General features: G+C 37.0%; 1 protein-coding gene across 1 annotated transcript in view; it reads left to right on the top strand.

The window, feature by feature from the left end:
• The first annotated feature begins 8,668 nt into the window (after positions 1 to 8,668).
• Positions 8,669 to 16,335, top strand: part of TRDN (triadin) — a 169,205-nt gene continuing 161,538 nt past the window's right edge. The window contains exon 1 of the mRNA XM_038132155.1: positions 8,669 to 16,100. Coding sequence (XP_037988083.1) covers positions 16,079 to 16,100 — 22 coding nt within the window. The 5' untranslated portion in view covers positions 8,669 to 16,078. The remainder of the gene's footprint in view (positions 16,101 to 16,335) is intronic.

Genomic DNA, 16,335 nt, shown 5'->3' with positions numbered 1-16,335 from the left:
TTCTAGTCTTGAGCAGCAAATGAGAAATGTCTACATTTGTCTGCAACTTTGATCGTAGAAGAAATGTTCACTACTGAAATATTCTCAGTTTGAAGCACTAAAAACACATGGAGATATTTAGCTTATTTGTGGAAAAATATTCATTCTTGTTTTTCATGTTTTACCTTTTGTTTTGGACTGTTCCTTTCAGTTATAAGGTCAAAGTGCTTACAGACTTGAAGTTATAGTTATGAAAATTATAAATCAGCCATTATCTGTGCAAAAAGTGCAGTTCTGATAATATTTGTGGGAAAAAATAAAAATTCTGTATTTTATACCTGTTGTGCTTGCCTACTCAAAAAGCAACCACTTTTTCAATGTTTCCAGTTTCAAATACACGTAAAATATATTTTTTGTGAATGTGACATAAGGTATTTCCTATTTTTTTTTTTGCCTTACACATGATAAAAGTCTCTATAGGGAACAGGTATACTTATGCAGAACAAGAAGGATCAAGGTGCTTGAAGTTCTAAGGAGATCTCTTTTTCCACATCTGCCGTTGCTTTTCTTTCTTCTACCTGTCTAGGACTGAACATCTGGTTGTCACTAGCGCATGAGGAATTAATTTCTTATTACTCAAGCTGTTATGCTACTAGGAAAAAAAAAAACCAAACATAGGAAATCACCAGTGGAATAAAAATTAGGAGTCTAATTTAGGATGCAAAAGTGTTTTAGAAATCATATTCAGTATTTCTTACTGTATTTCAGGCACTGTAAACCCTTCACTTTTTGCTGACCCTATCAAGTGCACTTTCCTAGAAAGTGAATCTCACTGAATCTCTTGGAATGGGGTGTCTGTAGAAAAAAAACCTTCAAAATGGTTTTCTCTAATGGCAGTGCAGATGGAGGATATAGCATCTTCCCTCCAAATTTAATTCCCTATGCTCCCTGTTATTAAATTTCCTGTTGATATCTCCCACTGCATTCTAAAACTGCATTTTATGACAATCTGACTTTAATAATTTTAAAGAAATTGTGTCTATTAACCTTACTCTGGAGGCTTCCACTCTCTGTTCTCACTGCTACGTCTCACATATTCCCTGAGAGGTCAGATATAGAAATAAGGGCTCAGTTGCAGGGTATTGAAACCAGCCTTTTTACTGAAACACTGAGCACTGCCTTTCTGAATTCAGGTTAAGAGCAATACAAAGGTCGCTAAACTCTAAATCCCTTAGGGTGTAGGTTTGAGCTGTTCAATAGGGACCTGACAAGAAACTGCTAAAAACTAATCCTTTGTTTTCAAACTTTGCTTTTCATTTCATGTAACTTCTAAGTTCTGTTTTAGTTGCAGTAACAGTTACAATAAAAAGAATATATATCATTATATATATGATATAAATGTTGATAGTAGATAGGAGGAGAATCTTATGATTTGGTTTTTAGTCAGTGAAAATTAGTAGAATTATTTTTATTGAGTTCACAGAAACCCCAAGACAATTTTCAGCCAAGTGGTCCATACATATTTAAAGCAAAGAGAGAGAGGGGGAGAAAGAGAGTGAGAGACAGAGATCAGAGATAGAGATTACATACTTTTACTTTAGGAAGAAGTACAGCAGAAGTAAATTGATTCATGAGCTAATTATACCTTGGTGTGAAGAAATGTATGTCAAGTTGAAATCTTCAGTGATTTCAGTAATAGGCAAACTACCAAAATAATGATTAAGCGTAAAAAAGGAATCTTGTCAATATTAGAGGCACCCTCAGTATGCTCTGAGCCACAAGGATAATTTCAGTCAGCAGTAAACTGTAAACTACATGTACCACTCTGGAGTCCTGAGAGAAGGCTTGAATGAAGGACAAAATCACAGGACTATTTTTGAAGGGAATATTTCTATTTATCACAATTCTCATGAAAACTTTTTCTCACTTTCCAAACCACTGTTAAACTGCAATGAAGAGTGACATGGGTAAATTAATATCACTGCTCATTCACAATAAAGTTAAAACCTGATACATTTCAGCTCCTCTAGAGTGAGAGCTTCTACTACTTAGAAGTAGTTTCACAGGTCCCTTTGGTCCTGATATGCAGTGTTATATTTTTTTGTAACTAAACTGTATTTAAGTCTTTGCAATGGGAAACCAGCATAGCTTTGTACATTCAATTAGAGGTGTTATAATAAAGCTTTTCCATGGAATTTTTCACTACTACCCACCACTGACTATCAGTGCTCCAGAATAATAAATCTTTCCTTCTTCATTCAGTAAATTTTAAACATTGGCTTTGCCCTTTATTTAGTTTATAGTCTCCACTTTAGGCTCAGATTTGAAATACAGAGATGCCCATATCTTGCACCTGAATTTTGATCCTTAAGGAGATTTGGCAGGGAGAACTGAGTGAGCTTAATTCCTAAAATGGAAAGAGTAGAAACAGTGATGCAACTGTCTCATAAATTAGGAAAGCCGTCAAGTCAGCTGGAAGCAGGTAGGTGTGCAAAGACAGTGAAGGTCTCAAAGGATGGATGTGATTATCAGCTCCATAATTTTGTTTTGCAAAATGGGACAAACCTTAAAATCAAGGCAACAGGTACTTGGGGGATTTTGATTTTGGCTGCTGCTTATATTCAATCTTACATCTGCAACAGGTACTGGAGACTTTGCAGTCACCAAGGAAGCTATCAGCATTCTGTGAGACCATAAATATATACACATAAAGGGGGAGCTGCCAGCTCCCTGCCTGGTGCTGGGTGCATCCAGAGGGAAGCTCTTTGTCAGTAGCTACTTTTAAGTTCCCGGATATAGTGTATTAAAGTAATAAAAACCCTGCCTCCAGTGACAGGTGTGGCTCCATGTGGTTAGAAACAGTACCTGGAGACTCACAAGGGAACAAAAGGCCAGAACAAAAGGCCTGTGGCTAGTTCTGCCTTTGTCTGGCCATTGTCTACAGCAGGATTTTTGGTGATTGAGACTGAAGGAACTGCATTAGGATAATTGATTTCTTCTGCTCCAAGAAAAAGTCAGCTTAGTCTAACTACTGATAGACTTGGAGATATTTTGTGTTGTGCTGATCATCTCCAGTCCAAGCAACTGCAACATGGAAATTGTGCAGCTTATTTCTGATGATCCTTGCAACACAAAGCTATGCATTGCTATTCATCAGCCCATGCATCCACCTCAGTTCCATAGAGCTAAGGAATAGAATTGTTGGGGTGGTAGAGAGCTTTCACTGGAAATGAAAAGAAGGACATCTTGTCAATGGGGCTCAAAATGATACCAGTGTCATAGTGTTCACTGGTGTGGATTGAAACTGGTGCTCCAAGGTGAGCAAGGGCAAAACCTGATGGAAACAGATGGAGCAGGTCTGCAGGGCAGAATGACTGTCTGTCCTTGCCGTGTATGCAAACTGTCAGAGCACAGTAGATGTGTGAAAAATACCAGGGGAATATTTGGTTCCAGTGCTTCCTTTGCAGCAGAAGATCTCTAAAGCTGAAGGAACAAATGATAAATTTCAGCTACTTTTAATAAGGACTTTGAGATAGAACAGTGAAACAAAGCGATCAAGAAGTACCTAACTTCACCTCAAACTCAGCGGCAGAATCAATCTGACATTGCAAAGATTCAGGAAATATTTGAAAATCTGGAAGACAAAAGATCCAATTTGTGAATGCAAAGTTTTCCAGAGGGAAATGAGTGAGAAAAGATGCTGTCATTTTATAAATAACTTTTAAAGGAATTCTTTACAATCAAGTATGTGTGTGCCTGGTTTTGCAATAAAAAGCCAAGCCTTCAGCTGACAAGTCATCAAGTGCAGTGATAGTAGAGTTTCTGACTCTCCAAAAAATGGTGATGGTTTCAAAATTTGCCAGGAAGGGAACGTAAACTAGATATTGATCTGTAAAATAGCTGCATTATATTGATACAATCTGACCAATGAGCTGACATTTTGGCTGAAGAATGTTTTTTCTAACAGCAAATGAAAAAACACAAGTCTTCTCACATCAAGTATAATTTCTTTTTTTATTTCTGGGTTTTTTGGTATTTCATTGGCAAGTATGACCAGACTATATGTTTTTATATTGTGCTGGATTCATGTGTTAGATTTGCTCCCTTTTATGTTAAGAGATTCTTCAGAATTGTCTCTCTTTGCAAAATTAGCGTATTAATTGCACAGCAACCAAAGATGCAGTACTCAAAGAAAGTGAGGGGATTTTTTATTACAAGCTTGCTTTGGCTCATCGAGATCATCAGAGCTCCAACCCTATATTATCTGAAAGGGGATGTGTGCATAACATAGAAAACTTCAAATTCTGATTATTTTTTCTATTTTTAAATAGAAGGAAGGATAAGAGAATAATACTTCTGCCACCCTTATCTTGGATGTACTGGTATATAATGTTCTTTTGATTTTGAATTTTGGCATTCACGCTTTCTAAACATACTTTTTCATGCGGTCAAGTTTGGTTCTTTTTTTCTGAATTTAGCCAGACCAAAATGCTGGGGTAAATGCTGAATGTCTGCATTATCTGCTGTAACAAGAAGTAAAATTTCAGTTGCCACTGGAATTCCTCCACCTCAATGACATTACATTGTGTGGCTGTCAGAAGGCTGAGGCACAGTATTTCTCTCACCAGTGGTTCCTTCTAAACAGCCTCAAAATACTCTCTTATTCTCTGTGTAACGTTAGTATGAACCGTATAAAAAGCAGAGCATATGTATTTAATTTTGCCCTATTGGGTGTGACTGTAAAAATAGAAGCTTGATTTGAAAGGAGAACCTTTTAAAACCCTTTCAAGACTAAAGTGTTCATACAAATCATGGTTTTAATTATATATCCTAAAAATTATGCAAATAATCTTTTTAGCTGTGAATTAATAATGTTAATTATTTGAAAAATAGGATCTAAATGTGGGTATTTTTTTTTTACAAAAATGTGTCAAAGTATTTAAAATTCTCATGCTGAAAGTACATTTTAATAGTTCTGATTTATTTCTTTTTCAATAGTGACAGATGAATACTCCCTGTACTATTTTGATGTTGAGTAACAGACACAGGAGGCAATCACAGGCGTAAAATTGTTATACTGGGTTCCAGATTCTTGCACATATTTGTTAAATAATCATTTAGATTTCACATCTTAATGTTTCAATTTATTTGCCTGTAGCACAATTGAAATAATGTTAATGGAAATGCAAAAATTGTAGCAACTAAGAGAGACACATTCAAGTGAGGCTGTTGACCTCTTCTTTAGAGTCCTGGACATAAATTGCTGCCCAGTCTGAAAATTTGCCAGAAAATAGTTCTCATGACCAGGGCATTGGTAGGCACCTGGATCAGAACGTTTAGTTAGTAAATTATTTGTTGTACCTGTTCTCTTTAGCTTCCCAAAGGCATGCTTATGTCTAATACTTCCTCTGGTGAAGGGTAGCACAACCTAAAAAGCAACATAACCACTTCCTTGTGCCTCCCACAGCTCATGCTAAAGCAGTAGACCCTTGTTTTCAAGCATATTTAGGCACGGGTACCACAACACTGCTACTGTTCAAGCTGGGGCTCTCTATAGCTTTACATCTGGACCATTGATGGAACGCTTTGAGTCCCAGAATTTTCAAGTATTTTGTCCTGGGACCTGTGACTATGATGAAGTAGGTTGCTGCCACTGTGTGAAACTACTAGATAACAATCAAATCACAAACTACTGGATTTTGTACAGTGTATCTGTAGTACTCCAAAGAAGAACAAAGCAAACTAGAAAAGTTTACAAAATAAACTAAAAACTGAGAGACTATATCTTAATACTCTCAGTTATGGAAATAAGGATTCAGTTCTGTGGGGTGTATGACAAGATTATTTTATAAAGAAATAAATAAAAGTGGACCACAAGGTTTGTAAAGAAAATAATTGACATTATATGCCCTCTTACATTGAGAATAGCAAATAATAGAGGAATAAAATGTGTGACTACCACTCATTCATGCATTCACACATTCTTTCCATAACCTGACTCAAATTCCCAGCTATGTTGTGCGTTTGATGAAGGACAGCTGATCAAGTGACTGCAAAACATTCAATAACTCAATAAAATTATCTTTCAGTACAATCATGGTATATAGATATATTCAATTAAATACTTATGTTTACAATTATTGATTGCATATGCAATGCAAATACACAAGCAGTAAAGTACATAATCAACACTTTGGTTTTGAAAGTTCCTACAGTTCTCACTTGTTTCAGCTGGGATCTTTGAAAACTCTGAAAATTGGCCTTTAATGGATCAAGTTGGGTGAGGAAGAGGTTCTTTGGTGACAGAACCTCTACTGCAATGCATGATCAACAACTAGCAGAAATCTTCTTCCAGATAATTATCAGGAATGACTTGCACAGCCAAACATTCTTCATCTGATATCAGAGAGATACCATGGGGGAAAGGTATGTTGTACCATAAATTAAATGTTGTGCTTGCTCTTTTTTCTTCTCAGTGATGTTTCGTTTCTGGTGGGCAACTGAAGAAATTTTATACATACGAGGAAACAATGTCACTGCCAGGACTGTGAGAAGTCTTTTTTGTTAGTAGATTGTTTTCAGTTCTGTCCCCTGAGCTATTGCATTAGATAATATTGCTCTTTCCCAGAACTCAAGAAAAAACAATGTGTGGGATCATTTTCTACTTTCTTGAAAGAATGCTTTATATTACACCAGACTGTCTAACATATATATTCCAGAGTCTTTAGTTTATCAGAAATTTTTTGAGATTTTGCTTGGGAAGGAGACTCCAAATTTTACTCTTATTCATCCCTGATTAAAACAGGCAATGTAGAAGAGTCTGTAGGTTGGGTTTTACACCTGAAGGTGCAGGAGAGCTGGTAACCTGGCAGAATCCTTCACACTAAGGACTCAGAAACACTGATAAATGCCAGTGACGAAATCCTAACCCCTCAGCAATGACTGGCACAGATGTTATTTTTGCAGATAACGGTCTTATGGTACACAAAGCATTAGTCATATCTTTTAAATAATTCAGGAGAATATTAATACACTCCAATTGCCTTGTACTTAAGAGTGACAGGTATGTTTTAAATTAACCCCTCAAAAAACACCCAGACCATACAAGACATGAATTTACTTCAGGACTACCAGCTTAAAAGTGCCTGATTCTCCACACTTTTTGACTCAAATAAAGGGATTGATAGACATTGTATACTCAGACAATATAAAAGACATTTTTTTGTCTTACTTATGCACTGATGCCAGTCTTTTAGGAGGAAAAGAGCAAGAGTAAACTTGTGTTCCAGTCTACAGGTGTTAGTATGAAGTAGAAAACTGGATATATTACTCAGAGTGGTTTAAAAAGACCATTAGGATTTAGTCTGCCAGAAGTGTATACCTGTTGCTGTCAGGGCACTACTGTAACAAATGAAAAGCTGGGGGGTTTTTAACTAAAACCAAAATTTACTGGTGAGGAGAATGGGAGTAGGAAGGACTCATTTGACAAATGCTGTAAAGGAGTAGGATGGCATTATTTACAGAGCAGGTTTGTCAATTCATGTAACGTAGAGGAGCTGGGGCCATAACTCTGCTTGTGGCATGAACCACTTGCTACTTGCAGCCTTCTGCCTCTGCATAACTTTCCCAGGGCTGTGTAACACCCACATTTCTGTCAGGCACCTCTTTGCTGTATATGGGTCACAAACATGATTTTGAACATCAGCTCAAGTTTGGTGATGTGTGAAGAGTGTACATTCTGGTTGATTGTGCGAAATGCATGTTCTGGTGGATTGTACTTTCAGTCCTGTGTTTGTATATCTGATGTTGTGTGGCCTTTGTTATTTCTGCAGTTGAACCAAAGGTTTGCCCCATTCAGCTGTCATGCTCTGGTTCTTATTTGTAGAACAGATAACATTTTTTTGTTGTTACTCTGAAAATGTGGAAAATAGAAGCATTGTTATGTCTGCCTTTTTCAGAGATTGACTATAAGCTTAGCTGCTTTCCCTCTCTTAAGGAAAAAATGCACAAAACCACAATACAACAAAACCAAAATCCCTTTCTCAATAGTCCGTACCTCTGTAACAAGAAACATGTTTGTTCCTTGTTCATCATAAGGCAACATTGTTAGGTGAAGCAGAATCCAAATATTCAGGCTACATTTTCTTCACAAAACCTTTCTCCTGACATGAATTTGCGCAAAACCCTGAACTTTCCAGATAGCTGAGGAAAGTGGAAGGGGCAGGGGTAACCAGAGAGAAAAATCTTTAAGGTACAAGGCGCATAAAATAGGATTTTATAGTCAAATTTCCACTTCACAGACTGCCCATGAATTTAAAAAAACACAGGTTCATTTATAATTACTTCCAAGATCCACAAAATGATCTCAAGCCCAAACCCTTATGCTGGAGGCCAGATCCTCCAGAAAATATTTGCGTCCCAGTCTGGATTGTTTTACGGTTGCACAAGAGCTCGACGTGCTGCCCTGCCGGCTCTGGCTGCACGGCCCCTTCACCCCACAGGGAGCCCCTGCCAACAGCTCCTTGGCAGCTGCACTTTGTGCCAGCTGTACCAGCACTGCACGCTTTCCTCAGGCCCTGGGAATGCATCCGGGAGCTTCCAAAAGTCCCCAATGCCCTTGCCTTGCCTCCTGAGCTCTGGGGACGCAGCTGAGGATCTTCTACTTTGTGCCTCTGGGGTAATACTTTTGTTTTCATTTCAACTGGGAATTTGGAAAAAGAAATGGTGTAACTGTCTTTTAAGGATCATTGTAGTCCTCTACATTTGGTCTATTTGTGTTCTGCTCTTTCAGAGTGACTGGAGAGGAGAAAGATTAAGACCTAGCAATTCTTTTCAGTAAATGCTTTGCAGAGAAACATTCTTTTTCGTTTGCCTTAGGAAGTTGACTATGGACGTGTGTTGGAGCTTGGACAGGAATCTAAATGGATTGACAATGACAAATGGTGGTGTATTATTGAAGAAAAATTAATATATATGTGCTCTGATGAGTTCTAAAGACATCAATGCTCAAAATTATATTTCCTTTTAAAAGATCCTTTAATTTTTAGACACACTTTTTTCAGTGCAGTCACAGCTGTCAGCACTGACAAGGTTGAATTTACTAATTCATGTCTTCCACTTCTACTCTGTAAAGAAGCTAAATTGCCTAATGAAAAAGCTCCCAGATTAGATTTTCTTTTTAAATAGTGATGATGATGATAATAATAATAATAATAGTAATAATAATAAAGTGGGCTCTTCATCTACAATTCCAGCTTTGATGTCTCCAAGACTGTGACTAGAATGTAGGAGAAAGAAAGAGAAAGCACAAAGAAAAATTATGGCTGTTGTAGAAACAAATTTTTTATAAATCTCTTTTTTTATGTAACTTCTTTCTTAGAGATGATAATTGCAAAAATACTTTGTGTGCTTTATATTTTTCTCCTTTGTTCTCTATCTATCTCTCTGTATATTTGTGACGAATAACAGATTCAATTTCTTCTTCAGCATTTTGCGCCATATGCTTCTGTACTGCCGGATGGGTGACCGTGGCACACAGAGAGTTAATCATCTGCAGGATTTTACTTCATTATAAAATTATTTATCCACTGCCAGGAGTTGATATCTGTTCTATCTTTGGAAATGCATAACTCAAGCAGGTCCTGATGTCCCTGGGCGAACAGGGACCTGGGAATAGCAGAAAAACCTGATGTTCAAAAAAACCCAAACAAACACAAAATGCAGGAGACACAAAGTCTCGGCAAAACCCCTCTTAGACCTGCAGCTGGATTGCACACAGAGATAGCCAGGACAAAAAGTGCTTGAAAATGTCTTTTAATTCACTGTGCCTAGATACTGAGTGTCAGCTCTTAGAAAAGTATGAAAGTGCCAAAATCCACATGGACCTCCTGACACTTTGACTGGGTTTATTTACAAGGTAAATACTTTGGCAATGTGACTAGGGGAGGTCCAGTCTAGCCTGAGTGTCTAAGAACATGTGGTCCATAATGTACCATATCAAGCAGAAGAGTAAGCTATTAAACAGAAAGGAAGATGAGATTTCCCCTTGGTTGTGAAGGTCAGCCTGAGCAGATAGTGTAAAGCATCCCAAAAAGGGTTCACACTACTGAAGATACTTGATACTAAGTCTTACTCTGTGTTTTTTCCTCAAGTACTTGGCATCAAAACATTTATTTGTCTTTGTCTTTTCACATCAGACTTTTGTTCAAAATTTTCTTTCTCTCCATCTGTTTTTGGCAACGTGCTTGACTATGGTCATAGCTGGAAAAAAACAAACCACTACATGCAGATTTCTATTGAAACATTTATTAAGTATAAGATGTGAAGAAAATTTAAAATGTATTACTCGAAATTTGGAGCTGGGTTTGAAATTTGAAGTTCAGGAGAAATTTTGCTCTTTGTCTAGGTATTTCTGTGTGATATATTTCTGAGTCTTGCTCTTTCAGCATAAAAACTTGGTTTCAAATAATTTTTTTTAAAACTCAGTGATTTTTTTCAGAAAATTCCTGTTCTCAAGGAAAGTCATGGGAACTGAAGTCACCTTGCTTTGCAAGGACATTTTTGACCTAACACCAAATACTTTGGTATATTTGAACAGTTCTCAATCAGTATTTGACAGGGGAAATTCATGCTGTGTCAGAGCCAATCCCCATCTCTAATAATCATTTGGCACCTTTCTGTGTTCTGTCCATGGTCAAGCTTAGATAGAGATTGTACTGAAGAAAAAGATGATTATAGTGTACTTTTTGTCATTGTTTCTTAAAAAGGGTCGGCTCCAGATATTCCTTTTTCAGTGTCATAGAACTTGTCTGTGAAATGGCTTTCAAGTAATTTTCTAGATGTGAAAGTAAAGCCACATAGGTGCTAATAAAACCATACTCATTAAAAATAGCAAGAATAATCAAAGGAAAAGGAAAAGCATGTTACACGGAGCTGCTAAAGGTCATCCAAATGCAGTTTACCTTGACATGCTGCAATAAATGCCCTCCCTGAACATAGCTTTCAGTAATATAAGTTATATAAGTAATATAGTATAATTTTTATTATATAGTAATATTATATAATTTTTATAGTTATAGCAGAGAGCACTGAAATCACCGAACTCTCCTAAGCTAGGGGGCTGCTTTAGTCTGATTTCCTGCCATAGACTGCCTATTTGGCCAGCTTGCAAGAAGACTAAGTAGGATGTTCTTGTTTCCTGGAAATAGTTTTACAATCATTTGGCCTTCTTGGATGTTAGAAAATGTTCATTATTCACCAACTTGTCTGAAGCTACTTCAACAGTTTTGCAGTACAATGACTAAGAGTGATATCATCCATAGCAAAGCAGAATAGTCAGTGTCATAGATATTTTCTTTTGTACCTGCAGTGCTTCTATCATATTGCTTTGGAAGTGTCCTTTAATGAGCTCAGAGTGCCAAGATGATGTGACCCCAGTGTGCTTGTCAGCTGTCCCCAGGCAGAGGTTGATTTGCATTCAGACATGTCAGCCTACAGGGACAGAGCTCCTTATCTGTCCATCAGTAGTTCACATTAAATGTAGGACAGATATTGAGTTCAACCTACTGTCTCCTACATATTAAATAAAAACTTGTTTAAAGGTACTATGTATGCAATTCTCTGAAAAATGGTGCAAATTGATTTATGAGACAAACACATACGTGCCAAGATTTTACCTAGATCAGATGTGATACCAAGGTCTTGCTTTGTTTTGTGTTTTGTGTGTGCTTCAGAATATCCAGAATATGTCTATATTTTTTGCCATGTCGACTCAAAAAAATCTTGCAACCATTAATTATGAAATATCAATCACACATGGAAAAAAATTACTTGAGAGTTGTCCATAGAAAGTCACAGCTACATCTTTGACTGATCAAGACTTCAAAGGTACCAGAATGTGTGTTCCTATTCATACTAGAAAACACGGTATAATTAATGGGGCTGAATGAAAATCTCTTCTAGAAGTAACAGTATTACTAAACAAAAATAAAGCATAGAAAGTAAAAGTCTGTTTCAGGGGAAACCAGCTTCATATGCACATTAAACTCAGTTGGCAGACACCACTCTAATTCTATATTTACTTCTGCATATGTCTTTTTTACTCACTAGATTCAGTACCATTCACCCTCTCCTTGGCATTATACTTTCATCCTATATTTCATTCTTATGAGTTGTTTGCTGGGTGTTTCTGATAACAACATGCTCCCATGTGATCTGGGGATATCATTGGGTGTATCAGAGTTAAAGTTAAGTTTCCTTTCCTTGACCCAGCTGTGCTGCTGAGCATGCACTGGGATACAAAACTCTTTTCTTATGAATGGCTTGATTCTCAGTAGGACTGAACTCTGAGAATTCATCAGTAACATGTCAGCAGACAACTCAAATATTATCCTGAATTTTCCTGTTGAATTACAGTTATACTCAATTCCTCCAATACCTTCTTATATCAGTATCAAAGTCTCTCCTCTCTTTACCTCATAATTTCATGTGAACTGTTGTCTCTTCTAATACCCTTTTTAATAATATCATCAAGACAACCCAAAAAATGAGCTCATAAAGTATTTGTATATTCCTATTTTTATTATAAGAACAACCAAACTTTTCACTAAGAAGCAGGAGTTTTCATTAGAATCTGACAAATAGTAAACCTCTGACATTTTCCTAAAAAAATTGCCCTAATAATTGCTTTACTTTGTTCCATCAGTTAGGGTTCTTAGTGAAATACACATTATCTGAGATCAAGGCATGTATTAGTAGCAGCATATAGTATGTCCTTCTCCCCTCTTCCTCGTATTGTCACTTTTTTCCCTATCCAGGCAACTATAGAGAAAAGAGAACTGTCATTTTATTTTGTCTAACGCAGACTCGTGTATCTGAGGAATCTGGTGTGAGGGTGTAGCTGTTTCTACACTTCCCTCCCTGCCTTCCCACCAATGAACGTGAGAACTGATCCCAGGACAGTTCATTTACCTTGTGAGTAGGAGCAGAATATTTATTGCTAACTTGAGGCAAGAGCATTTTCTCATTGTGCCCAAGGCATAATCAGAAGAAATTATGGGAAAATTGTGTGTGACAGGTTTAGATATCTCCTGCAAGAACCAAAGTAGTTTTGGATTTTTCAGTTTCCATGTTGTTTGAGGAGCAATGAGAGAGAAATGACATCTAACAAAAGAATATTTCTGGTCAGGCTAGGCAGAAAAGGTTCCCACTAAAATGAAATTTTCAACATATAAACTAGGTCAGGGAAATATGTTTACTTTGTTGCATGAAGATTCATATAAATTTTGCAGTTTCTGCATACTGTGAGTTTCACTGATTACTTTAAAAGAAACTACTAAACTGAATCAGGAGCTAAACTTTCGACTTTGAAACCACTTCTAACTCGCCCTAGAAAAAAAATTTAAGATTTTCTGTTGCTTAGACTTCTAAAGAATAAATGTGACATTTTTTATAATTTCCATCTGGCAATGTTTGGTTTTCAGACTGAACATGTATGCACATACACATAACTTGTTTTATTTTAGTTTCATGCATTTTCACAAAGGCTGTGATTATCTCTAGTAAATATGACACCTAGATCCCTTGACTTTTTCTTCCTTAAAGGGAGCAACTGTGTAGCTTCCAATACATTTGCCTAAAGCCACACTTTATGTGTATATGTGTGTATGTATATGTATTGTATAAGATATACATACATTTATATACATGCATATAAGATATGGGTGCATATGTCATCTTTAGCCTGCTTCCCAAAATGAATATTTTTTGCATACAAGGGATGCAGAGGGTACCAACCACTTTCCTTTCTGGCCACTGGGCTGATGTGCTGGAAAATTGGTTTCAAATTGAATTCTCTCTCTTCTTCTGCTCTTATATTTTGATTTCAGAATAACAGCCCATGATTGAGGGTAAGCATAAATAGCAACAAGGGAGTAAGGCATGGAGGAAGGAGAGCAGGTGGTAGGATGCCACCAATGTAAAGTGGTGAGCGACAGGCAATCACACACATATAGTTAGTTATACAAACACCTATGTCTGGGTATAGTCCACAATCTCAGGATCTTGCTACATAAAGCAACAAAAGATTCAGACATTATTTTTTTCACCATTTATCTGTCTCTCCACATTCCCAAAGACTACTGTTTTATTCAATTTGAATAGGAATACAAGTGAAAAAAATCCTGACTTCTCAGGATTGATTAGCTCTGTGCTTCAGCTATTCAGATGATCTGTCTCACATCTCATTCAAGTAGTAAAGCTGTCAAAATATAGATGACCCCAAATATTTAACTGTTCATGTAAAATGGAACTGCTTCAGCAGAAGAGATATAATTAAGAACAAGGGATTTGCCTTAGTATCATACCTTCATCCTTTACTAACCACTGACCTTTTGTGGGCAGCTGTTTTGTTGATATGTGAATGTGACTCCTCGGACCATTCTGGTACTCATGAAGGAGTATTTTTGAAGAAATAAGGTTTTACATAAAATCTCTTTATCAGCCTTAGTGAGGAGTATCTACAGAAGAACAGGCTAAAGGACCAAATAGAGGGCTAGAGGGATGATCAGAAAAAGACTGAGTACTTAGCATCAAGTAATCAAAACTTGTCAGTGCAAAACATTAGGTTAGTAGAGCTAAAGAAGAAAGGGGCTCAAGCACTGATTGCAAGCGTTGGCTAGAAAAAGCTACCATTTTCACACAGGTGGCAGGTATGAAATGTGTTTTGAGTAGAGGGAAGATGAAAAACCTGGTGGTTATTTTGCTGTTCAATGAACCTTTGCTTCTGTATCTTGTGCACTGGATAAATTGATTCCTTTCCCCACACTTTGCCACAGAGCCAGGTGCTTATATCTCCTGGGGGGAAGATGAGAAGTGTAAATGCCAACTCATGTAGCAGAGACAAGGTGACTATAGGTTCACTAGCAAGAGCTGTTTAAGATGGTTTCTGGTTTCATGTGACGATGACATTTACGTAAAGGTATGCTGGCTTGAGGGCACTTTTCTGCTAATTGCATTTTCAAGCTCTTGACCACATACATAATTCTACAGCTGTAGAATCGCAAGCAGTGAAAAGATAAGATTGTTCAGGTTTTAGAATAATTGTTCTTATTTGAATTGTTAGTATTTTACTTTCTCTAAATGCTTTTAAGAATCTACTTGTTTTTAGTTTTACAAAATCTTTCTTAAAATCCCAGAATTTTTGAGCTACTTAAATATTTCCATGAATCAGACCCAGAAAAACAAATCTGGTCTACTTAATGTTTTTACATATTGCCTTCACATATCTAACTATATAAAATATTAAATTTAAAATTTTTATCAGTGTTCTGTAATACTTAGAGGAACTTCACAGGTATATGTGATAATGGCAGCAAATCAGAAAAGGACCAAAAAAAAAAAAATCCAAGCCAATTTTATTGGTTCAAATTGGTGTCTTAATTGGTTCTGAACTGCAACTAAGTGTCTAAGTGGAGAAAATCACCTAAATTTACCCTCCCCCTTAGTCAGCGGTGAGCTTCATAGGACCCTCCCCAAGCCATATAAGGCCAGGAAGAATGTGCTAAGCACTGAGTGTGCTAAGAATAAAGTTGTACTGGGATGGATAAGGTTACTTTGAACTCTATATTTCATGTTTCCTGACATACCCCCCAAAGAACTGCAATTATGCTAGCAAGGCTGTAGGAGCATTGAACAGTTCTTTCCCAGTTCTTTTGATTTTTGTTGCCTCTCCATGCATTCCTGTCCTGTTTAGAGCTGTCTTTTTTTTACATTTTATTTGTGGTGGTCACGGTTCTGAGGATATTAGACAAACGTGCTGAAGGTTCACTCTGAGGCATGGCTATTTTTGTTAGAAGCTGATACTTTAGACTGAGCTTTAAGTGTTGCCTCTGGAAGGCCTTGTGTTGTTCTGGGAGGCCAGGTCTGCAGAGGAAATAGACATTTCAGGGAGCATAAAAGAAGAAGGAACACAATTAGAAAAAGCAGAGGACCTCCCTCCTTCTCATTCTGCAAGTCCTGCGAGAGTCAGCAACCCAGAAGTACTATCTGAGCTGCCACAGTAAATCTTGACCTTTTAAACAGAGTATCTCTTACCATCATCATGGCCGAGATAACAGCAGAAGGTACAGTAACTCTTTTCAAATATAATTAACCAAAACCTATAAGTTCTTTAACAGTATAAGTGAACTGGCATGTCAAAATGATTTGTTGCTCTTAGAAAAGAATGTTTTCACTCCAAGATCATTTAATTTTGTTTTCTGCATTCCTTTCTATTTTTCTTTCCTGTTTTTTCTTCCCTCTTTTACTTTTTCACTCTTGTAGCTTGAGTTTTTACCAGTTACTGAAGCAAGTTCTCTG

Source organism: Motacilla alba, chromosome 3 (genome assembly GCF_015832195.1).
Source record: "Motacilla alba alba isolate MOTALB_02 chromosome 3, Motacilla_alba_V1.0_pri, whole genome shotgun sequence".
Classification (NCBI taxonomy): domain Eukaryota; kingdom Metazoa; phylum Chordata; class Aves; order Passeriformes; family Motacillidae; genus Motacilla; species Motacilla alba.
Note: the sequence above shows the minus strand (reverse complement) of the source record. Positions and strands in the feature narration are given on the sequence as shown.